This window comes from Pagrus pagrus, assembly GCF_965226575.1.
Source record: "Pagrus pagrus genome assembly, chromosome: 20".
NCBI lineage: Eukaryota > Metazoa > Chordata > Actinopteri > Spariformes > Sparidae > Pagrus > Pagrus pagrus.
Window position 1 is genome coordinate 9084250 of NC_140207.1, and position 26302 is coordinate 9110551.

Below are 26302 nucleotides of genomic sequence, written 5' to 3' on the forward strand. Positions count from 1 at the left end.
TATAATATTCAGACACGCAAATGTAAAAGTAAAAGTGAATATGTGCATTAAAAAGCTGCTTCTGTACAGAAATATGTACGTATACTGATATCAGGATTCAAAATCCCTGTTTGTCAGGCTCTAGCTTTCACACAGCAGGTTCTCTGTTTTGTATGTGAAAGACAGTAAGGGTGTGCAGATGCACACTCTACACTAGATGCATAGTAAATGAGCGCTGGCCCTGCCTGTCAGGATGATTTGTGCAGGATGATGTCAGTGTCGGGAGGAGGGGGTGGGGCCGGGGGAGCATGCAGAGGATGAGGTGACACATACCAGATTCTCCTCACACAGCTCCCGGAACTGCTGGAACTTCTGGGACATCAGCAGCTGGGCACTCCCCACTGCACTGCGGATCTTCCCCAGGACTGCAGAAAGACACAGACGCACATGCATGCACACGCACACACACACACCACGCGCAATTCACAATGCAATTACTCACAGAGCCGCATACTGCAGGCATGTTGCAGCGCTAACAGGGAGGCTGCGTTTGTAATGCAACAGAAAGGGATGCGCTAGAGTCCTCTTTTATCTCCGCCTCGGAGACACATCAGACATTCAGGGAAGGCAAATTCATACTGAAATGTGCTGAAACTCTAAATCTAAAGAAATGCGCTCCAAAAATAGAAACCCTATATGAGCCGCCAGCACATCATAAATGATTTAGTTGTTTATCAAAATGAAAACCTTTTAAATCAAGCACACGCTCCTTAAGGAACAAGCTGTTTTGTTTCTCTCACAATGCCTGTTTGGCAGACTGATATATGAGATAAACAAGGTTGTGCTGCATAACCTGACTCCCATGATCGGTCCTATTGACTCACATATCCCTATGGAGAAGATCTGTCATTGAATGCATTAGTCTACATGAAAATGGGATCAGAAACCTAGAGGGGGAGTAATGAATATGTACTACAGACACAATGTCTTCAATATGTGTGTGTACATGTGTGTGTGTGTGTGCGCATGTTAGCGTGGGATCTGGGAAAACGTAACCTTGAGACGGCCTCCCCTGTTCTGCACGTTCTGTGAGAAAATCTCTTGCCTGGAACCAAAACAGCACGCTGGCTGCATAAGCAATGACATTTTTTCGGTAAGACATGAAGTCAGCTGAGGAGCAAAGACAGGTATAACTACAGCGCCTGCTGCCGGAGGCCTGTTTGCTCAGTCTGGTATGCGCATGTGAGTGTATGAAACATATTCAGACGTGTGTTTACAGACGTGCACTGCAGCTTGTGTACGTGTGTTACGTCGATATCAAATAGTTGCCTTGGAGGAGCGCTGAGACGAACCTCTTCCCTGTGTTTGGGTGAGAGATCATTATACAGTGTGTCTAAAGGACAGATGTGTGGCTGGAGCCAGCAGCGGCCTATTGATAAGTATGCTCGGTATGTCTGTGGAGGCCAGAGGGCCTGAGACAGGAACAAGCAGCTATTGTGGTCTGATACCATGAATACCAGCACACTCCAAATCAGAGAGGAGAGGAGAGGAGAGCTAATATCATTGTATAACAGACTTTCTTGTCTTCACGTCTTGGCATTAAGGCTCTCTGACTCAACTCACTCTCATCGGGCAGCTCATTCTCCATCTCATCGTGCTCCATCTGTCGACACCAGCCCTCCATACGCTCTGTCTCGGCCTGCAGCAGCTTGAGGAACCAGCGGCCGTCACGGGGACACACGGACCGTCCGACCGCCTCCTGATCCGCCACCTCTGGCTCGGGCACGCTGTCCATCCAGGGGTCCGGAGGGGGCAGGATGGAAGGGTCGAAGCCCACCTCCCCGTAGTCGTCGGCGGCACAGGCGTGGTAGTGGTTCCCCGAGCCCTGGATGCTGACGGTAGAAGTGGCAGCGTCGCGGGAGTGCTGACGTGGCATGGTGGCGAAGTGACGCGGCGGCAGCTCCGGGGCGTCTGTGGGGCCGTCGAGGTCAGCCTGCACGGCCGTGGTGACACTGTTGGAGCGGGTCATCCTGCGGTAACTGGGAAAGGAAGCAGAGAATTGATTACTTGTATTATGTAGTAAAACCACATTAGTGTCTTCCTCTTAGCAGTTAATTATGATAATATTGTTTACTCACAGGTCTTGGAGGAACTCCAGGTATGAGAAGATTGAACTGATCACAGCAATCTCATCACTGATAGTGATGAATAGCTTTTGTTGTGTGGAACGTCTTTTGTGTGTGTGTGTGTTTTGTCACCTGGCTCATTCAGGAGCAACAGAGTGTGCAATCGTCTGTCACATCACAAGCCCTGCTCTGGGCCTGATGCACATACACAAACAGTGCGTGCACACAAACACACACACACCTGGGACTCTTCTCTACAGCTGGGTGTGCCATGTCGTATTTGGCTCAGAGGCTTTGTGCCGCTGTCGGGCAGCCTTTGCCAAGTCCCTCCACACTATGCGCAGCAGCCGACACACACACCCTCGTGTGCAAAGATTCAATCAAAACACACACTCACATTTGGCTACGTTCTATAAAGCAGCTCACCACCCCGGTAATGAATGGGACGCCAGAGGGACGCGGGTGTTTTCGGGGGGGAGGGAACACTGGCCAGCTAAATTCTCAGTTATTGGAGGAGCTGGGAGTTTAATCACTGCAAGATTACAACTCAAAGTGGTACACGACTCAGAGCACATCTTTTATTAACACAGACAAAACTGGACCAGAGCGCTGCTCAGTGAGCCACTTAACGAGGAAGCAGAGCCAGCACAAACAGGGGAAACAAAGAGGAAATAAAGCAGAAAAGTATAAATTTTAACTTTTACGTATGCCCACATGCAAACTTTTAAATCCTGACATACCCAAGCATGCCTTATCCTACAGTTAGACATGAGTAGTTTTAAATTTTTGTCTATTTTTGCCGTCACAAATTAGTAACAAGGAATAACTTTGCCAAGCCAGAAAAAGAGACTGATTGGTCCAAACATGCCCACAGCCCTCTCACAAATGAAACCTCGGCTTGACCTGCCTGCAGCACAAACGATCACAGCTCCATCACGTCTGCCTCGACCCATCTCCGGACGCACACTCCTCCTCGACGCTAACCATTCATCTCTCTACCTCCCCCTTTTTCTCATTCATCTCTCCTCTTCCGTGAAGACCAAAAAAAAAAAAAAAAGACAGAGCAAGAACAAGGGAGTGGCTTCGGGTCAGATCAAACACAGCTTGTATGTGCTTTATGTGTGCGTACCAGCAACCCCGCGAGTGCGAGTGTGTGTGAAGAGCAGTTAAAGAGTAACTCCTCCGAGCAGGTGTTCAGTTCTAATGACCTCAGCCTGCTTTCTATCAGCCCGCTAACAACTTCCTGCAGGGGCAGAGACAGGCAAGGCCAAACACAACCCAGACAGAGAGAGAGAGAGGGATCAGACAGGAGGCAAGAGAACAAGGAAGAGAATTTCAAGAGAAACTAAACATGAGGCTATTAAACATGAGGAAGGTATGCAGGGCAAAAAAAATGCAGAAAGTCCATGTTCTTATTAGATTCATGTGGTGAACGCGACAGAAAGCTGTAAATCACAACAGAGGTGGAGTGTTGCATTCCACATGCTGCTCCTTTCTGAAGAACTCTAGGTGTGTTTGTTATAAATCTTAATAATTTCCTCACATCTGCAGAGAACATGGTTACAACTGTAAACATGAGGAAATACTGACGCATCTACAAACAAAAACTCAGCCTGATGTCTTATTTGGATATAGAAAGAAGCGCCAGGACACATGGATGCGCCACAAGTTGACATTCAAATGTTCCGTATGCACCTGAGGACTCCTGTTTGTTTGTCTTGTGCCAGTAATGACAAACCTTCAGACAGTTAGGACGGAAACAAAAAGTCAGGGAGGTCTAGCTGTCCCTTACTTTTCAAGATGGTTGTGCGTGTGGTTTAGTCACTACGACCATGAGCAATGCCCCACTTCCTCTTGTGACTGCAAAGCCATCTGCTGACCACCAACCCCAGACCCTAAACTGGCAACGCCCTAAACATCCATCAAGGAAGCCATCAACATTTATCTCATTTGCATATCACAGTTTACTCCTTGCACTATTATTTTACTTTTTTAAAAATGTATCTTTATTTTTCTATTTTGTTTAATCAGCATTTTAAATGGTGCCGTGTGATTTGGCCACCTATCAAATTAATTCTCCCAACAAATAGGGGCAGCCTGTGTAACTGCTAACTGCTGCTAACTGTATTTTAAAAAATACATCCTTGACTGTAGCTATTGTTAGCTTCTTAGCTCAGTTAGCCATGCAGCTAGCCAGACTACTGGGGGAGTGTTGGTGTTTACACCGCAGGCATAGGAGCTTTGGACCGCTGGGAGGAAGGCGTGAAGGCCTGGGGCTAGCTGGTTAGCATGCCAACTTCAGCAGATATATTTGTTCATTGTTGAATGTTTTAAAGGGGCAATAGGGGGGCGGCATATCACCAGATTAACCTCTAGCTGCTGCTAACTGCAGCTGCCATTTGTCAGTTAGCTTAGTTAGCCGTGCAGCTAGAAGTTCGGACTGTAGAGCATTTTGAACTGCTTTGAATTGGGCCTGTTTTAAAGTTGCTATAAATAAAGTTTAATTGAATGACTGATTAATTGACGTGTATGATCAGATACTTGCAGTTTACAAAATCTTTCAAATGCACAATCATCTCAAAGAAAATCTGCATTAAGTCCCACACTTCAGTACAGAAAGCAGTCCGTGTACGGGCACGCATGCTGTTTGTTGTGTTCATCTCTTTTCCAGCTCTCTCCCACTCCCTCTCAGCTAATCCCAGTTCAAACAGCAAGGTGAGGTTATGACCTGCGACTGCTGCACATAAACACACAGACTCTCTCTCTCTCTCTCACACACACACAGACACAACTAAGGGAGTTTGAGCAGTGGAGCGAGGCCGGAGGAGTTTGGCACTCTCACTGTCTGGGAATCTGATGTAGGGGGCAGCATGCCCAGACCTCCCAGGTCCACACACACACACACACATGCATGAACCAACACACACAGATGCATGCCAACAGGTAAACAATCAAACGCACCAACAAAAATCCCCCCAACCCCCCCACCTACTCTAAGCATTAACCAGAGAAATGCACGGCGCTGCGCTGCCTAACATCCAAGACTCAGCAGACTAGAAGGTGTCTGGATGAGTTAATATTTGGCTTGGCAACCCGGGAAACTCAGAGCCCGGTCAGTCAGCTGAGACCTCCCCTTTCAGAAAGCCCCTCACATTCCCTGACACTGTGGAAGTGTGCTGGACCCAGACCTCGCTGTGACCTTTGATTAAAGGTGATGTCTCCTTGAATTCCTGATACATGCCTCGGCTACAGCAAGAAACCAGCACCGTGGCCACATTTGTCAACTCCTCTCACCGAGCAGAAGGTCACTGTTCTGAGAGGGTGAACGCAAGCAGACAAAGAAACCATAAATGCCTGCGTGTCCCACCAGAGGCCTCGATGAGTCGCTGTGATGCGAGCTAATGAAACAGCATGCACACTAGGCTGCTTCTCCTCAAACTGGGAACATGTTGCAGAATGAGAGGCTGTGGCTGACAGCACAGCAGTCTCTCAGAGCGCTCAGAACTAAACAAACCCAATAAAACTCCCTCCCCTTTTCTCCCTCCCTCCCTCCCTCCCTCCCACACACACAAACACAGCCTCAAAGTAGCCTGAATCACAATGACTGGAGCAACAGATGGCTGTCAACTCACCCCCTCCACCTTCCCAGCTCCCTGCACCACATCCTCTGGCCCAGCTGTCACTTGGGGCCCCTGGCTGAGGGGGCTCTGACGCCAACCTCCCCTGAACTGGGGACAGCTGCTGCGGGGAAGCCAGCGCAGGGGGGCAAAAGCTTGCGCTGCACACTACAAACCTCCCTCTGTCTCAACAAGTCCTCTTCCTGTTCATGCTATCGCTGCCTTCGTCCCTCCCATCAGACTTATGTAGTGTCACTTCCTCTCCACAACCTCCTTCTACTCACCATCGCTCGTCCTCCACCTGAATTCCTATCGACTGGAATTTGGACTGCTCCTCCGTCGGCCCTCCTTCCTCTGGGTCCACCTAAGAGGAGGAGTACAAACTGTCAAACTGCTTGCCAGAGGTTTATTTCAGAACTTCCCCATCCAGTGGGTCCTCCACAAACCTGGATCCCTATGGAGAGGCACTTGCGGAGCGCTTCCCTCTGCGCCTTGCTGTCCGCGGAGACGTGCGCGACGGCAGAGGTGGTGGCGGTGGCAGTGATGGTGATGGTGCTGTTGGTGACGTGCTGGCTGGCGGGGCCGTGCACCTGAGCGTTAGCCGCCTCTATGGCTGCCGTCAGGGCCTTCATGCTGTCGATGCTCTCTGTGGAGTTGGACAGGCCCGGCTGGGAGCTGATGCCCGTCCGCGGGCCGTTGCCGCCGTCCATGTAGGCATCCTGGGCGGACTCGGTGCTGCTCTGGGCCGTGATGGATATGAAGGGTTTGGACGGGGTGGTCCGTGGTGGGACGGGGGGAGGTGTCTTCTTGTAGGTGGTGATGCATGATGACACTGCAGGGAGGAGACAGAGAGATAATAAATGATGACACATGCAGGCATGATTTTTTTAAGAAAAGCTATTAATCGTTCAGAACAGATAAACTGAAACTTTAAAGGAGTAGTCCACCAATTTTACATATTCAGTTCAACTCACTGGTCACAAGGAGCACAATCGAGCATGTGAAAACATTTGTCTATGTTTTTGTATTTTCTTCTGTGGTTCTGGAGGGAACTTTGAAATCATGAGCTGGTAACCCAGGTGATTTCATAGTGATGTCATCAAGGTTATTTAATCTGGCAAATGTATGACATAAACCCTATTACAAACCGGAGGTGTGGGGATTGAGAGACTTGGGCATTTAGGAGGCTTGGTCGTGTTGCATTATGAGAAATGTAGGATAAAGTGCTTTTGAAATTAGATCCATACTCAAGACTGAAAGTCAGGATATCTCTGCCGCCTCAAGTAGTCGCCAGTTTGTCGTAGCTATTATTGCCAATGCTAGCTAGCTAACACTAACGCTAATGCCGCTAACGCTAATGTCTGCATTACGTAATTAGAATACAAATAAGGTAACTGTATTTCCTTAAAGTTACAGAAAAAAGATGCAATTAGATTACAGATATATTTAGTTAAGTAAGAGATTAGTAACAGGATTACAATTTAAAAAGAGAATGATTACTAGTCTGTAAACATGCAAATGTGCATACATGACACACAGTCTGGTCTTGACATTAATTTTCTCTTATCTGGAGGTAAACCAAAAGTAATAAAGTCACATTACTTTAATAGTGTGACACTTGGATTAAGTCACTGATGACATTTTTTTAACAGGTAATTAGTAACTGTATTGGAATACATTTTAAGAAACCCTGACTACATAGATATTACTACTAGATACTGAACATACAATATCAAGCAGTACCAGCACTGCAGTGAGTAGATATTTGTGAATGACAAAGTGAAAATTCAGCATGCATGCATGTTATGCAACATAGATTAAACGTTGATGACGAGAGTGGATTAAAATATTGTAATCAAAAAGCATAACTAATACAGAAAGAATATAAAATCTACATCAGAGCGGGAAAATGACTTTGGTGACAGCTGACACCCTGACAGTTTACTCAGAGGTCTTAGGTCCCTGCGTTGGAGTCAAAATGGACAGTAGATTAGGGCCAACTTTAACAAATCAGGGCCTCGTCTAGTAATAGGATTAGCATGTCAGCCACTTGACCCACTGATCTAGATGCTTAAGCTCTTCACGCACTTACTGTACACATCCAGGACAATTTGATGGTGCCGAATATAGCCCTGCGTGCTCCTGTGCCTTGTTGCTGTTTGCACACATAATTGCACGGAAGTTAAATTATATTTATGATAACGCACAGAAGCTAAATTATACTGCAGATATAAGATAGAGAGCTCATTACACTCCGAGGGCTTTATATTAAATCCAAGCAAATAGAAATTAAAAAGCATCATAGTGCTGCTTAGTAACACTCGCCTGCTTCCTCGCAGTGTGCTCTCTCCCTCTCGGGTTACAGCTACAGGTCCTGCACAGACAATGGAGCCGCCTCACACACACTGACTCAGACTGTATAGAAAACACGCCAACAGACCGAAAAGCATAGCCCGTCTAAAGAAAGACAAGAACAGCCACCACCTAACTACATTATGCCTTGGAATCTCCTTCCTGGCCTGGTGCTATCATCAAAACTAGGTCGCTCTCTCTCCCTGCTCTGCAGCAAAACTAGGACAGTGGGTTTCCTGGATCCCTTTAATCCCTACAAAAGACAAACATACTACCACAGAGAGATCGCTGCTCTGTGTGCGGCAGACAACTGTTGCCAGCCACACCCAGCACGAGCAGCCATGTCTAAAACTATTAGGGCCGGATGTTGTTTGCTTTGTGTCTTGCCATCTCACTGACAGCCACAGAAGAGGCTTTAACATGCTGGAGGTGAACAGAGGGCTGACTTCATCCTTTTGGTTTGTCAGAGTCATCAGCCACACTCCACCCAACCCTTCCCTCCCGCCTCGCCGGCAGTGATTGGATGATCCCAGACGAGATTTCAGTCAGGTTTTGACAAGCTGGAAAGTCCTCAGACGTGATGAATGCTGCTTTGAGATTTGATCACGGCTGCTAATATGAGTGTCTTTGATGGTGGGGTTACAAACCACAACAAAGACAAAAGAAGATGACTTACTGTAGCTCCTTCTACGGCTGAATGTCACGCAGATTTCTTTTTAGAGAAGACACTGTACATTTGAAGAATGACTGATTGCAAAGTCACCTCAGGTTGAATCGTCTGAGCGTGCCGCGATATGCAGCGCTGTCTCGACTTTTCACAGATGTCTGGGGAATATGATCGACATCCAGGGCTAATCTTCGGAAAAAGGTCACCGAGTGCAGACCCACGAGAGAACAAAAAAAATGAACAGTGAACACACACATGCACTCACACAGAGGGAGAGGGTGAGGTCCTGCCCCTATCAGTCGTGGAGGTTCAAAGGATAGAATGTCAGCCCCTTTCAGAGCTGCTATCCCCTGAAGTCATCTAAAAGTCATGTTGGATGACTGTATGTGTGTGTGTGTGTGTGCGTGCCCCTCTCAGGCCCAGAGAAGGGTTAAAGAACAGAGGGTTTTCATCCACTCAATAAAGCGCTGTGTGAAACAGGAGACGGCGTGCCGTGTCCCACCTAGCTGTCACTGCGAGAGCCAGACGCGCAGGAGAGAATGACAGGGGGTTTTGAATGCCGAGACAGGTTAAGTAAACACACTCAGGAGTCGGAGCGAGCCCACGCACACAGGCACACGCAGGCACAGAGGCGCACAAATAACACTGACGCGACCCAGCTTCGGGTTTCAGCCTCTCCACATCAAGGGAGACCGCAGACTTCCTGCCACTGATACGCTCTCCGTCCACAGCGACCCGGCCCGAGCCATCCATGTGACCTCGACGCAAGTGCGTGTAAAGATGTGTCATCACACATGTAAAAGGTGGAATATGTAAGTATGTCTGATCCATACTCAAAACACATAGGGGCCTGCATATGTGAAAACATTCAAAAATTTGCCAAAATTATCCACAGAATGTGAAGAAATAACAGTTTTGACTTTGTGACCTGTATTTATTGTGTTGCAGAGATATCTACTGAAGTTAGCATGCTAACCAGCTAGGCAGGCATATCCAGGCCCAAAGCTCCTAGCGAGCAGCGGAAAGCACCGACGATCACTCAGTGCTCCGAGCTCACGGTCCGGACTGCTAGCTGCACAGCTAACTGAGCTAACTAGCGAACAGCAGCGACAGCTAGCAGTAATTAGCTGTTATCCGGTGATATGCTGGCCCCTATGTAGTTCGAGTGTGGATTTGACAGGTGGCCAATTCTTACAAACTGCACCTTTAAATGTTTGACAGCACATCTTTAAAGATAGCTGGTTAGCATGCTAACTTCAATAGATACTCTCTTTTTGAATGTTTCCAGCTAAAAATCTTACATATTGCACTCTTAAAATAAATTGATTTGTGTTCCTATGTTCAAAAACTTTTACAGAAATTATTTCCTGTCTGCTAATAGTGAGGAGAAAGCTGAAACATGTGTCCTGATAAGACGGAGGCCAAGTTTCCAGTTTCCACAGAAATTGATAAGAAAGCTCGGTCCTCCTGCAGCCATGAAAGCGTTAGACAGCTACACTACCCTGGACCTCCCACGCACACCGACAGTCAAGGACAGGGTGAAGTAGGAATGTGACGCAGGATTCCATCAGACCCTTAAGGAAGAATGTGGAAAGCTCTTTCCAAGAGATAAACACTGACGAGCACACAGAGAAGTTTTTCTGTCACTTCCTAATATCAGGTCAGCGGAGCTTTGATGACATAAAAGACAGACATCAATCAAATCCTCCCAGGAAGAACTTTCTCACTTAATGGAAGTGCAACTGTGGAATTTCATCTCCTCTGCCTCACAGAGGTAGGTACAGCCCGCTGCGAGCATTGTCAACCCAAAGAGAAGAGTTTGTGAATGACAAAACTCTAGTGGCCCTCTGCCAAATCCCTCTTTTGACAAATGCTTCAAAAGTCCCATGCCGACAAGTTGGTGTGAATAGCAGTTCTTCTTGGCGGAGCACTCCCCCCACCTCTGGGCTTGATAATATCAAAGAAAGGCCTCTTCCCTCCCCTGAGACAAAGCAAAGTCTCCATTCATTTCTGCAGCCTCCAGAACAAAAAACAGACTTGCTCGCCACCTCTTTTTCTTGGCTCTGCTGATCACTGTCCCATTTGTGTGTCTGCATAGGTGTATGCCGTTTCCTTTATTTAATCATCGTGTTCATGTTACCGGACAGATTGAAGGCAGGCAGCTGCCTTGTAATCTCCAATCTGTGTATCTGTGATAGGCCACTTCAAAGAGCAGACGGTTTGGTTTAAGAGGGCTAGCTAACAGGAACGGGCTCCCCCGCGCGGGGGCCAAGGGCAAATCCACCACCCAACCAAACAAATACAAAGGCCCGGAAAGGGGGCGGTCAGTATGGGGGAACATTGACAGCTGAGCCCAGCTGCACTGTGTTTGGGATGAGGGTCTGCCAGAGGGGAGAGGGCAGAGAATAGTGAACAGAGAAGAGGAGCAAGAACAAGACTGAGGAGGAGAGGGAGGAGGGTAAATCAGAGAGTTACTGCCTGGCTCCGTCTGCTCGCTCTCTGTCCATTTGTCCGTCTCTCTCTCTCTCTCTCTCTGCCACACACACACACACACACACACACACACACACACACAGAACCAGCTGGAGTCCTTTGTGATAGCGTCACCATGGCCACGCAGAGCAACATGAAATTTGCCGGGAGGCTTGGCGTTTCACCAGCAACAAGCAGAGGGGAGCTTCTGTTGGCCGTTTGTTTACCTTGACAGGGTACGCTGCAGCTGCACTGACACTCACCTCGACGCCAGCCAACGGGAAAACAAAAGCAGGCACGGCGGCGAGCGCAACGTCAAAAGCAAACAAACAACAGGATAGCAGCGTAGGGGGAGAGCAACTGGGTGCCGCCGTGTTGCAAATGAATATCTAATAATGTTCCTAGCCCTGCAGCGTTGGCTTTGTGCGGCTGCACACTGAACTCCACCAACCAGTTTGTCAGAAAAGCTCGTCACTGGGTCATGAGATGACAATAACCTGAGAGGTTCACACCATGTGAAGTTACACTGCTGCTCAGAGCAACAATGCAGTAATACAAGGCACATCCTGAATGACTCAACCTCCAGTCGGCTACTGTAAACAAATGAGAAAGGAGACAACAAGCAGCGAGTTATTACGTGTTATGGTGTGTTTGTTGCTCATCGCTTATCGCTGCTAATCAGCTAATACTGCAGAGACGCAACAAAGCCTGCACACAGAGTATACACAATGGTTCTCTAAAAGTCCTCTGACTCACCTGAAAGCCTTCCAGAGACCCTCATGTCAGTCTACAACTCTCAGCCACCAGAGGTCAGAGGTCACCGGAGAGGGTTTCTGCTCTCCAGATGCCTGAACTCTCTCAGACACAATAGCTCACTGTGTTTGCCTGTGTGTGAGTGCCTTTTATAAGAAGTTTATTTAGCATGCGTGAGTGCTTGTCGGGGACGGACTTTTCAGTGCAAACCGTACCAGATTTTGTAAACATCCTGCGCCAACTGCTGCAGCATTAAAATTGTTTTTTTACTTGAGTCAAACATAAGCATGCATATCAGCGCCGAACATTTGTTAAATATGCCTCCGGTGTCCCCGGACCAACAGTGCTATCAACAAAGCCGTGTGCTCAGTGTGCCCCTTTTTGACAGAAACCCGTGTCAACAGTGGGTAGCTGCTCTGGCAGGCCTGTGTCTGCTGAATGACTAGATAAGAGTGTGTTTACAACTGTCAGCCACGGCTAAATCTGGCAGGCAGCTGCTGCCTGTTAGGCAATAGATTCACTTCACTTAACCCACTTTCCTGTGCTTCAAGTTCAAATAGAGAGCCTGGTTACCTGCCTGCATACCTCTTTTATGGCCTGACGCTCTCCTCGCCCTGTCAATCAGTGACAGGCAGGGAGAGACATGCTGAGAAACGGACACGGGGCGGGGAGATAAATAATCGAGAGCTCACTTTCACAAACAGCGATCGCATTCGTTTGATTTTTTTTATTCAAGACGTCTCCCGGCGCTGTTTTGAAGTTCACCTATGTCTTAAAATATGCAACCGATTGTTTCATATCCCTCTGAAATCTCCAAAATAACTAACATTTACTCTGACAGCAGTGTAATTGTCAGCATCAAGACTGTAAATAGCAGCTGGATGACATTTGCTGCGCTGTCGGGTATAATCATCCCGGATTTGGTGTAAATATGTAATCTCAAAGTTCCTCTCTGTACAGTACTGAAGCATGTGAGCTAATCTCCTGAAGACTTTTCTTACATGAAGGGGGTTTTCTTATTAGACCTGCCCTGTGACGGCTCCAGGCCGTTTCCATTGTTCTAAGCTGCTCCTTGGCGAGAGCCTTTTTACCCTGACTAGTCCGCAACCACATGAAGAGGCACATCAGTCTTTTGTTTCTGTCCAAAAGACCTGCCTGCAGGGGGGTTTGAAAGAGAGAGCACAGTCAGTGAACAAATAGAGGGAGAGAGATAAAGAAAGGATAATGGGAAGAAGTCAGAAAAGGGAGGAGAGGAGAGGGGGATGAGTTTGCCACGCTGTTTCCTTCAGTTCCTGTACATTCCAGCTGCTTCGCGGGGCATAAACCTGGAGCATTAGCGCTAACGCTAAAGCTAACACACCCACACATCTCACGCATGCTTTCACCGCACTCATTTCCCACCGCGTTGCTCACCGACTCACTACTGAGAGTTTAAGAGTAGACTGGCTCGCTGTGTGTGTGTGTGTGTGTGTGTGTGTGTGTGTGTGTGTGTGTGAGCAGTGACACATCGCATGTGCCGGCAATGACAGCATGGGCAACTTCGACAAGTCATGGCATACCCATAAACAGAATCACGTAGCCGCAGGAGATCAGTTAGTCATCATATGAAACTGGTGACTGGGTGTACATGAATTTCAGAAAAAGTCAAGCACACAGAGATAAAGATAGATTAAAAGAAGAAGAGAGAGGACGGTGGCATTTTGTGTTGCTAAGTGGATAATTCACTCCACTTAGGCCAGCGTCTGCTCAGCTAAAAATACCCCACAACAACACAACAATGTTGCCACCACACAGTCTCCGAGTGCCGAACACAGCTTCCTGATAAAACATGACAGACTGTCCACAAGAACTGAAAGTGTATTAGAGGAAAACATAACCGCAAGCCTGGGGAGTACTGGACACACAGCGAGACAGACAAAAAAACAAGAGGCACACACACACACACACAAAAACACAGGAACCAGCCTTAACTGAGAGGGCTGAAACACAATGCCGATGTCATGTCATTACATGAAGGATCACTGCTTGCTTGCAGCTGCTATTTACATATAAATGCGGCAGAATGTGGTCAAAAGTTCACTTCTTCTTCTTTCCCCTGCTTTGCGTGCAACAAGCACTCGACTCCCAAAACAGTCACGACCTGATTCATAAAACGACTGGGCCCGAAAAGTACAAGGGAAAACTTTTTTTTTACAAGAGTTTACTCTTCCAGGAATGCCGTGAAACATCGGCGTCTGCTGTTGTTTCACAGTGCTGGAGTTTTTCTTTTTCTTTTTTTTTTTTGCTTTCCTCGCATTCCTTCCCCCCTGTTTGACGTTCTTTGTCCTGACCGCTTGCACATGGAGGCGAAAGGAGACACTGGCGGCTTAATCCACCGCCAGAGGCATGCTAAAGCCATCTGGGCCCAAAACCAAACGTAGGGCCCTTCCGCGTCTCCTATATGAGAGGAGGAGGAACGGGGGGGGGGAAGACGGAAAGTTAGAGAGAGAGGAAAAAAAAAAAAAAGAGGGGGAGACAGAAAGGTAGGAGGTACAAGAGGGGCTTAGGGGAGGGGGGTCTGGAACAAGAACCAGGCTACTGACGCATACTGTCTTTTGTGGTTTCCAGTCCTGACCCTCTGACCCTATACATCCTGTTGAAGGGGTGGAGGGGGCGGAGGGAAAGACGAGATGGCAGCTATAGGCACTGGCTTGCATGTATGTGCATCTGTGTGTGTCCAGAGTAGCAGTGCACGCGGCATGCACGGGAGTCAGATATGAATATCTGGGCCGATGCTCCAGTCTCGTCTCTCAGGTGTGACTTTTCACACCCCTCTTCCTTCACTTCGTTTACATCCACTCCCTGCACAATCTCGCGGAGGGGGGAGGAAACAATGGTCCCTCCAACATTCCCACTCTCCTGCCGAGAGCTCTCGTTTGTCTCCTGCATTCCTTTCCCCATTCATCTCTTTCTCTCTCTCCCCTCCTGGACAGAAAAAAAAACTACTTTTTAACACGGGGGAGGGGTATGAGTGTGCGTCTTAAAAAACCTCTGAGTGCGATCAGTCGCCCCCCCCCTCCCCTTGAACGCAACCTCCTCCCCTTTTCCTCCCCGTTTTACTTGGTTAGTGAAGCAGCAAAGCTCAAAGAAAGGGAGGAGAAAGAGGAGATGCATTCTTTCTCTCCCTCTCGCTGTCTCTCAGTGTGTACCGGGGCTGAGTTGTGGCTTATTTTTAATGACTGGTTAAAAAAAAAAAATAAAAGAGGGAGGGCTGGGTCTCTCTTTCCCCCGCCGGCCGCTTGCACACAGGCTCAGTCACACACACACACACACATATTACTGTAGCCGAGTCTGGGACTTTCACAGAGAAGTCTTTAATTTGCACTGGGGCCTGGCCTCCCACACTGCACAGCCCAAACCACCCACTTACAGCCGTGCACCATTCCTCAGAGTTGCTCCAACATACTCCCTCCCCTCCTGAACAGTGAAAGCAACATGAACTCTCCACCACACAATTTAGCTGTCAAGTAAAGTCTCAAAACTTTCAATATTCTCTCAAGAGAGGAGAGCAAAAAAGTTTGTTTTTCCATCTTTTTAAAAGGAGGAGATTTAAACTCCTCCGGTGTTTTTCATTCACCCGGGGCTTTGGGTTTGCGGGCCCTGCCTTGCCCAGCTTTAGCCTGCAGGAGCCATGAGGATCATCCACAGTCAACACTGAGGAAATCCTTTCGGGGCTTTGCTTTTCCTTTGCTCCCTCTGATGCCAAAACACAGACAGGAAGAGCAAGAAGGGAGGAGCGGGACAGCCCCTACCTGACAGAGCAGCCCCCCCCCGGCCGCTCGATCAGACACGCCAAATGTGCTGTTTACATCTCCACATTTGGGAAAGTAATCCTCGAAGTAAATTACATTCCTTGTTAGCAGTAAACTGGTGCTCTGGCTGCAGAGTGGGGGACCAGCAGGGGTCCGCTGCCGCAGCCATTCTTTGTGTTTGCCGTAGCCCTGTCAGCTCCTCCCTGCGCCCCTCTCCTCTTCTCCTGTTCTTGTTTCAGGAGGGAGAGGAATGAATGACATTCTCGTGCTTGGACTTCCTGTGTCAAAAGAAATCCAAACGCCGCTCTTCCTCCCTGAATGGCTATAATCAAAGCATTCCAGGCCATCACAAACTGGGCCCAATTAAGTCGTAAGCAAACCTAAACACCTAACAGCCACTGAGGAAGAAAAGCTTCAAGTCCTGCAGATGCACATTTATCCAATTGGCTTTTATTCTGCTTTGGTTTAAAGCATGTCCAGGCAGGAAATCACTCTTGATTCAGGTCACGGATATGCACAACAATTACGTATGATTGATACTATCATATGGCAATTTCTGCAGAAATATTCAGCAAGTGCCTACAGGTGCGATTCATCCGCATAGGCTACCGAGGGCTCATGTTGCATCAGAGTCGTGTTGCATGTTATTCGGGCCATATTCGACACCCACAGGTCGGCCCAGAATGCACAAATCCGAGTGCTTCAAAGCAGCTGAGGCTATGATGACATCTAGTGAAAGATTTCAGATTGCAAGCCAAGAATTTGCTCCCTTCCTGAACATGTTTTGCATCAAATCAAATCTGACATCGGACATGCAAGAATTAGATTTCCAGCGGAGGATTCTCGAAGCATGCCCTGACAAATTAAACTGTTCAAGCTGGAATAACAGGTAGTAAAAAAAAAAAAAAAATTGCACAGATGCGAAGCTTTTGAACTAAATTCAATTTCTCAGCATCTGCTCGTCTGCTGACTAACACCCTTGAAGCTGACACTGAGCCGTATGAAAGAGATGCTGAGTGTTTTTTCCACCTCGTGTCAGTGAAAGAGCGACAGTGCAAGTTCCCACTGGCTCGCATTCTCAGACAGTCGTGACAGGATGAAGTAATTACTGAGTGGTTGACACACCAGCATGGCGAGGATTTATCTCCTCCAGGAAGAGAGATAGCCAAATCACAGTTTACCCACATCTAGCTCCCAGTTCGGGCTTGATCCGGCAGCTGCAAACGGGGAAGCCACACACAGACACTCTGACACCGTGCAGTCCCGTACATGCGCACACACCCACATCCACAAAAAGCAACTTCACCGCTCTATGTGTGTGTGTGCGCGCGAGCTGGTGTGTCACCACATGCCTCGACCGAGCCCTCGCTTCCTGTCAAACACACCTACCTGCACCATCAAAGCGTGTGGAATGACAGCATTATGCAGGTGTGTGTGAGACGGAGAGCCACAGAGAGAGTCGGAGAGACAGATGACACCAGAGTGCTGTTTAATTTACATCCCCCCCTTTGAATAATAATTCCACCTTAGAGGAGAGCGGCCTTGATCTGCTGACACACAGGTGGATTTCACATGCGTTGGCATACGTTGCTAAGGCAGGGCTTTATCTGTCCCTGTAATTAATGCCGAAGCAGGAAACAGAACTATCCATGGGTGTGTGTTTGAGTGTGTGTGTGTGTGTGTGTGTCTGAGGAACTGACATGGCAGGAGGGATTGACGGAGCTCAAAGGAGCATTCCTGCGCAACGTCCTCATCGTTTGATCTCCGTGTCTCTCAGGCGCATATACATCAAGCAAAGCAAGAGTGTCACGGGGTAAAGTATCTCGCACACTCATCACTCATTTCCCCCTCGCTTTTTCCCTCTTTATCTGTCTTTTTATGCCCTTCAGACAAACACAGAAACACGCTGGGAGTGTTGATAAGACACGGGGTGCCTAAAAATAATGTCTGACGGCGAAAACCACAAGATAAAACTTGTGCGTTGCCCCAAATACTGAGACCCACTGCTGTGGAGAGACATCAGAAGGCAAGCGGATTTATTCTAAAAGTGGGGGTGGAGCTCCCTCTAGTGGTGACACGTCAGAACTGAAAGAAATCAAGAATGAATTATGTATCTGACGGCAAATATTCAAGAGAAAGCAACAGCATACTATTCGTTTTTGTTTTATGATTTACTTTAATTAAAGATGTTAAACCTATAACACTCCCAATGTGTTACATTATCTCTTTTTACTTTATATCTGACTGTACATAACCACTTCAGGTTTCAATTATACTTAACTGAGGAAATTCTCTCTTACTATTTGGTTTTCTACTGTGGTCATGTGTTTCGATGATACCCACTTGCCTTCATTTCTTACAACTACTTTACTGATATAATTGATTAACTGGGAACACTTCAAACTGTTTGTCATAGTTAAAAACGTGCAGCATGAATTGGCAGACAGGAGTTGTTGAGGAGCTGCTGGGTAAGTGCTGACAGCCTCCTCTCTGGGGCTCCGTTGTGCTTAATAGCTTAGCACCCAACAGTTTTAATTAACAACCATATTTTCACCTGACCTCTTTATCTTTGTTCTCCTGTCTTTGTTCTGCTTTTTATGTGGATTACCACAAATCTGGAATTAACTTTCCCCACAGCACAGTGGAATTAAGAGGCTGATGAAAGAGGCGAGTTGAAAGACGAGAAGCGAAGAAAGAAAAAGTCAGTAAGTGAGAGACGGGTTTTGAACAAGTTGATGTTTGCTTTTAATTGACAACGTTCTTATTTGAATTCCCAGAAGTTCAATTTCAGCCACCGAACAGCCAGAAGTCCGACCTGAGGAGGAAATACTGTCGCTGTTTAACATCTGACCCCCGTCGCTGTTACGCTGTTATGTTTCAGCAGCCCTGAGCAGGGAGTCTGTGTTTATGAGCTGCCTGTCATCATACTGCTCTCCAAAGTTACTGTACATGTGAACACCTTCACTAGACGACTGAAGTAAGAGCGTTTCCCTCGGCAAGTTTAGTTTTAACATGATAATTGCTTCTTAAAAAGACACGGTGAGAGACAGAAGAGGTCAGCTGAAGTTTTAGCGCCTGTTAAGAGTGAGCGCTGCTGTGAAAACATGACCAGATAATTGACAGTGCATGATTGAGAGGGAGGGAAAAAGATGGGGGGGGGGGGAGACTCATGGGAGTGTGCTTTGGCAATTCTGTCTTACGTCAATAAAGCCTGAACTGAGACAAAGAGACAGAGGGAATACAAGTCACAGAGAGGGTGGGGAGTACTGCAGGCTACGGCTGGTTCTGTTAGTCCCAATAGTCACACGGGGAACAACAAACCTGAGACGACTGGATCGACTTTACAAAGTGTTATCTACTGCACCAAACAACGACAGCGCTACCTCAGCCTAGAGTGCATAGCTTGTTTCAATATACATTTAAAATCCATCAATTAAAGTAAAAAGCCTTCCCCAAACATACATTATGGCTCACTGTATAGTACATATTGTATATTCGGCAACATTGCTTGATTAATGGTAATGCAACTGTTGAGGCAGCTGTTTTATTCCTGCTGCCTTAGAAGCAGCTCGCTCACTATTCAGATGGACCAACTGAAAGCAACGCAGCATACTATTTAGGTCTGCAACCAGGAAATATAAAGGAAGTTGTTGATTTTTGACTTATTTCAATGCTAATATTCATAAAAGATGGAATGGTTGTTAGTTTGAGCCTCAAAGGAATAAATCAACCCAGCCACCACAATAAAATGTTGACATTTCTACAAACCACGGACATGTTACTGTCCTTGTTTTTTTTGTACTAATTAAACAACGAGCTCATGTGTTAATTAGTTCACTTCGGAGGTGCTGGCAGGTGGATTTTTTCTTCCTTTGAACATAGTCGAGCCAACTGTCTACGCCAAGCTAACCCTCACCAGCTTGATATGTACCAATCAGATGTGATAATGTTACTGATCTTCTTATGTAACTCTTTGCAAAGAGTTTTCCTAAAATGTTCCTTCAAACTTGCATCCATTTAAGCTTTGTCCACATTTGAAACAAAAATCAACGCCTGGTTTAGATTGAAAAGGGTAAAGTGCTTTTCAAAGACTTCCTGTTTGTACTGCTTCAATCAAATTCCTATCAAAAAAGGATTTTGCTGTTGAAGTTGGCCTCGCCAGCTGGAAACAGTCTTGTCCCAAACCTTTCACTGCACTATCAGTTTAATTTACCAATACATTTAAACAGCTGGCACGTCAAAACATGGTTGTGTAACTGCACCCTGGAGAAAACATTTTTCAGGCTGAATTTTGAGCCTGTGCTGATGGCTTGGAACAATTTGTGAATGAAACTGAGGCAAACTAATGGTCCCGCAGGGTGAAGTCGGTACAGCAAGGAGAGGAATGGGATCCAGCCGGAAATTTAAATGACGACTGTACAGTATGAGCACAAAAACAGCCAAGAACAGAATAAAAATGGGAAACAAAGAAATCAGATGCATAGTGTGTAAACAAGTTTATCACGTTTTAAGTTGCTTAATGACTGAAACTGGGACAGTAAGGTGTTACATACAGATATTACTGGTACATGAAGCTTAAATTTAAGTAACATGAGTTAAGAAAACAGTTTTATTAACTAACTAACTTACTTACTAACTCATTTTTAGTTACAGCTTGATCATTTTGCCTTCCTGGATCAATGTGTCAACGACCAAGCCTTCCTGTACAGATATTCTTTACATGATACTAACATAATCCCATGTGACTGTGGCCTACTTGGACCACCAGAGATATGTGTGCACAGTATGTGTGCGCGTCCGTGGCACGGAGGGTGGAGGGTCTTCCGAGAATAGAAAGCGGGAAGCTGGTAGGTGAGCGGGCAGGCGACGTAGCTGGCATCAGTGGCGAGCATGAACTGGAGTGTGTGCGTGAGTCACTGAAGCACAGATGGTCGGTTGGAGACGTGGGGCCACAGACTTGCGCGTCTGTCACACAGTGGGGTCTTCAGGGCCCTCCAACTACACGAGCGGGCCTGGAACTGGTAAGTGGCACCAGTGATTTCTTTCTCCATGAGGCCTGTGGGGCTCAGCATCTCTCCGTTTCCCACTGGATGCTCACTTTAACAAGCGCAGTAGTCTGCAATGAACCTCTGAACTCCAATCCCAGAGGGGCCCCGACTCTGACCTAAATAACTGGACCCTGCAGAGACGTGTGTTGTGATGCTGTGCCAGGCAGTGCTCAGTGTGATGCAGGCCACACCTGTCGTCCTCCCATCAGAGATATGAAACCAAAATAGACCGGGGGGCGGGAGGGTGGTCAACATTTCCCGGCAAGCAGCATGTACTTTAGGTTAATCTCAGTGCGCTCACATGGTGCCAAGTTTGGAGGGAAAATAAGTTGAAGGGGGCCTGAGAGATCAGCTAAAACTTTATTTGATAGCAGTGGTAAGAGCTCGTCAGGCAAAGAAAATACTTTTTAAAAATCTAGTTTGATTTTAAGAAATGACATTAGATTATATTGATTAAACAAAAATAAATCAAGCGGTTTAGAATTAATGTAGAAATAAACTGTAAGACAGTTTTGTACGCACACTGGCAACAATAAATGATAAAGTTTATTTTAATTACAAGCTTTAATATCGCTGTTTGTATTTACAATCTTATTTAATATTAATTTAAAACACACCAAGTCCATTTTCATGTGAAGCATGAATAAGCAGAAAGCACGGGATGGGCGCTGTTTGTTTCACTGTCAAGCAACGCACAGTTAACACACAACTTCCGGAGGCGACTTTCAAAGTAAAAGGCATGTGACGCATGATAAATGTCACTATTATAGCCTACTACTTTTGCTGACCTTACTTCGAGCACTTTACCTGCATAGTGGACACCGTTGTTAGCCTACGAGTATCTTTTTACACGAATCCAATAGGAGTTGCTACGACTCCAATGTGTCCGTTGTTATTTTATATGTTGGCACCTCGCCACTTCCCCACCCCGCGCCATTCCAACACAAATCCGGCTTTTATTTTGAAAGCTACACCGCCTGACTTCCGGCCCGCGGCTCTCCCGATGCGGGCAGCTAACCATCCCCTCATCATGCCTCGCTCACAGAGCAACACAACAGCGGCTTGTACTCACAAAGGCGGATCCAGTAGTCACACATGCCGAGCAGCGCGCTGTACAGGCTGTGGAGTATCGTCATGAAAGCTGGAGGTCCCGCAACACTGAGCCGAGCTGAGCTGACCGGACGAGTCCTCTCTCTTTTCCTTCCCCTCTCTGACGATATTGGATCTTATGTCAGGATGTGGACGCGCCTTGATCGCACCCCCCCCCCCGCACCCTCCTGCTGCTGCTGCTGCTGCCCCGCACAAACACTTGATAGCTCATTCAGCACAGGGTGGGACAGTCCCGTTCACAGTCCAGTCAGCTGGAAAACTTTACTGTGGTGTCTCCAAACTTTATTCATGTACTCTCCCATTATTTTAACAATCATTCTGTATTCACTGAATGGTTTATTTTTTAATTACAGGGCCACACAGCCAGGAATACTGAGGTCACTAGTTCAGATCCCCCCAGCAAAACAGCAACATTAAAGAAAATGACATTTTCTCAATTAATTTAAATGTTTATTACGTTTCCATCTCATTAATAACGGTCTTACTGTTGTTGAAAACCTTTTTCCAAATCTCTTTATTTACACTTTTTAGTTAAACTGTCCAATTCTTTCTCTACAACCCAAATCTTTTTAGTGCAGGGTTACTTCTTATTATTGAGATTATCAGGGTTATGATCTTTGAAATTCTCTGAGTTTTTTGTGGACTTGCATAAAACATCTTTATAGATATTAATTAAAATCTTGAATCATTTTTTAATGTTGTGTTATAAAAAATGAACACCAGGGAGATTATATATAGCAACATGCAGTAATACCTTGACTGGACCATGATACCTTCCCGACCTTACTCTTAACTCATCACTCCGCTAACAGACACAACAGGCCACGGTAACTCACTGCAGCTGTGAAGAAGCACCGCTCAGGTCGGTTTTTCTGCCACGGGGGCCTTTCACCTGTAGTCTTCCTCAAACCCACCTTGAGAGGGGACCTTCTCAAAACACATGATGACACACAGGACGCCCCGGAGCTGCACTTTTCTTTGCTTTTATTTCACATGAGTCATCCTGACATATGAAAAACAAATTTCAGCCTCGCTCTTGGAAATTTGCGTGGGCTGGTAAAGGTGTGAGGGGATCTCCGGACGAGTGCTCGGCTCGATCCTGATTCGACCGGACGCGAGTGGTCTGTATCCCTGCCACGTATATTTAGCACACTGGGAAATCCGAAGATATTTATTCTCACACTCCCTCTCTCAGAAAAGAACTCTTGGAAAAGTGCCAGGGATGGCAGTGATTGTTGTTAATTGGGTCAAGCTGTCTGGTAGTTTTTCATCCACCCACTCACACAGCTACTGCAGAAGGAGAGGGCAGAGGTGCAGTGCTGTGCTGCACTGAGCCCCTGGGGGCAGTGTTGTACAGGCTTTATTTTAGCCTCTGGTACTTTGCTGTAGATGGAGCTGGGAATATACACAGGAACCTCATGTGATCTCACTACAGTAAAGCTTGAAAACATTGCAGGGAATTTGGTTTAATGAGGGTACTGTTCCAGACTGAAAAGACCAAGTTTTACTAACGCAAAACCCTAAATTTAGGAAACTGCTTCTGTCTGCTGGATAGCTTTAAGAGGCTGTTTATACCTGATTTACTGAGTGCTCCGGTCTCAAGTGGACAGCTATAAATCCGTCCGTTTACACCTGGAATTATGTATCTCGAATGACCACTTGTCATTACATCTAACTTCCCTGCTTGATAAGCAAATAAACACATACGCTGCATCACAATGTACGGAGACAAATGGACAATGTTTTTAAACCAAAAAAAGAAATCACTTGATGAATAGCATTTGCCGAATTTACAAGAAGGCCCAAAGAATTCAGAATTTATCATAGAGAGGGTTTCACAACATTTATAAAGTTTCTCCTAACTCAACTACTCATTAAATTGAGCGCTTTTATAAGGGAGTCTGGGGACTTCTCCAAGGGCGACAAAGTAGCACACTATATTAGTTACTTTTGTGCTGCAGACATGTTTCAAAATGATGACTTCTTTCACATATTTATTACAAATGGTGAAATTGGTTCAAACAGCTGCTAAATGTGGCCGGGTAAGACGCACTTCAGACACAGAAGCAGACAGGCTATGCTGCGGCAAACTGACAGGAAAGAAACAACCTAATGTAGTAGATTTAATTCAGAATATACAAGAAGGCACACATTATTTAAAATTAGCCATAGCTGTTTCAGAAAGCCGAGAGTTGGTGAGAAGACTGATGCCACTCTTATGTCAGTAAGCTAAGTAAGAAGCTACCGTCAGCAGTTGGCATTTAGCTTAGCACAAAGACTGGAAACTGGGGGAAACAGCTAGCACGACTCTGTCAATATTTGAAGAATTTACCACCAGCTCCAAGGATCACTAATTAACACGATATATGTCTTGTTTCTTTAATCTGTGCAAAAAACAAAGTGTAACAATAGCAATTTATGTTAAAACAACCGTCTTTGTGCTAAGCTAAGGTAACTTGCTGCTGGCGGTAGCTTCATACTTCACTTACTGACACAAGAGCTGCATCAATCTTCTCAGCAAGCTCTCAGCAGGAAAACAAAATCAGTTTTGTCCATGTAATCGGCATTACACCAGGACATATGAAACTTTACTTTAGGTTTGGGATCATACTTGGATATGAAACACAAAGTTTTGTTGTTGTCACTGAATCCCTGTGACGTCGCGCTAGCAACAACATTCACTTCTGGGTAGACAACTGTTGGTTGATTTGCATCGCAGACATGTGAAATCGACATACATGTTTATTTCTTCTGTCTTTTCAGCCTCAGAGTGGTCTGACAAATCCTACGTTTCTGCAGTGCTTATTTCATGTATTGTGTTGCTTTGTTAGCGTCTTTGATTAACCAAAACCAACCACCGCTGGTTGGACGAAAGGTAAACTCCATATTTAATTTTCTTCAGTGAGGCGAGAGGTAAATTAGGTCTCCAACCTGATGTTAAAGTGTTGTTGTTATTATAGGAAAGCATCGATGCAAACGCAGGGGTTTTCTACCCAGGTTATTATTTTGAATGAACACCTTGATTGGTTCTATTGTTATGAACTTGGCTTTCTTAGATGGATTAACTGCAACAATGTCCTACTTTGGCGTAACTTTATTTTCACGTTTTAAATATTAGTTGATTTCCTGGTTTATAGACGGATAAACAAGTTGTTTCCTGGATGCTCGAGGAAGGTTGCCTGCTGAGCCTTGAATGACAGAGAGTGAAAGCGTCTTTGATCTTTATGCATGATATTATTCATATTATGCTGCATTAGAAACAACATCTTCATCTGTATTTATATATGCAAATTGCCTCTTCAATTGCTGTTTATTTACATCACATTTACTCATTAATTATCTTTAAGAAGAGGGCATGCTCACCTAATCTATAGTGGTTATGTAAGTTTTGGTTTTATTTCGGAGAGTACAGTGAGCACAGATAGGAGAGTGTTCCCAGAGCTGCGTCAGAAAATGAAGAGGTGGTATTCCCACTGAGTGTTTGACAAGACCATCAGCAAAAATGGGCCACGAGCATGCTTCAAACACTTACTTAAGGAATGCTTTATTGAGCGCAACGTCTCTATTCGGAAATTCACAGCCATTAAATTAAACATTGTCCTGTAGCCTATTACAGCAGCAAGGGGAGGAAAGCCACCCTTTTCAGCCAATCCCTTGGCAGCGCTGAAAAATAGATGCTGGGAAATTGAGGCTCGATAATTGACAGCAGGTCAGTGAGCCACGGAAACCGAGGGTGAGAGGAAGAGAAACAGAAACTGTTGCACATTTCCCCGACTTAAGATCTGTGTGTATTCTCCGTCTAATTGAAGGTCAATTTGTCTTCTTAGAGAAACAACAGGTTGATTTACTCACCCTCCTAACTGCTGTTGTGAAAAGGCAGGGGATCTAGCTGTTGTGTAAGAGACCAAGGAGGGGGAAAGACAAAGCAGAGTGAAGAGGTGATGAATATGTTAGCTGGAGACGATGCGGGGTGGAGGAGCCAGAGCTTAGAGGCAGTAAAATCCTCACATTAACCGATTGCTATGGATTTTCCCAAGCTTTAGAAAGAGGATCTGCTCCAGATTTTGTTAAACCGATCCAAAGGAGCTGATGTCTAGGCCAACATGTCTGTCCGATGCAGTCGTAAAATGTGTGTGTGAGGGATCGCATGGGTTAGCACGCCTGTGTGTGTGTGCGTGTGTGTGTGTGTGTGTGTGTGTGAAGGTGCCAGTTTGAGTGCACAGAGAGGCAGGCAATAGCAGCCGCAGCCACTTGACGTTCAAAGAGAGGAGATCAAAGGACAGCCCCTCACTTCGGTCTCCTTCCTCAGGATTAAAAAGATCATCAATAATAATGGGCTGGAGCAGCGCAGTGGGCAAACTAGAGAGCGGAAACTGATAGGTCTCTC

General features: G+C 46.2%; 1 protein-coding gene across 4 annotated transcripts in view; it reads right to left on the reverse strand.

Moving 5' to 3' along the window:
- Nucleotides 1–26302, reverse strand: part of dlgap1b (discs, large homolog-associated protein 1b) — a 98293-nt gene that overhangs the window by 2083 nt on the left and 69908 nt on the right. For all 4 annotated transcript variants that reach the window (XR_014621153.1, XM_084340274.1, XM_084340275.1 and 1 more), the window contains exons 7-10: nucleotides 6169–6554; nucleotides 6007–6086; nucleotides 1603–2018; nucleotides 313–404 (exon numbers count right to left, since the gene is read on the reverse strand). Coding sequence is in view for 3 of the 4 variants with exons in the window: in XM_084340274.1 (XP_084196400.1) it covers nucleotides 313–404; nucleotides 1603–2018; nucleotides 6007–6086; nucleotides 6169–6554 (974 nt within the window). In the remaining variant the exon portion in view is untranslated. The remainder of the gene's footprint in view (nucleotides 1–312; nucleotides 405–1602; nucleotides 2019–6006; nucleotides 6087–6168; nucleotides 6555–26302) is intronic.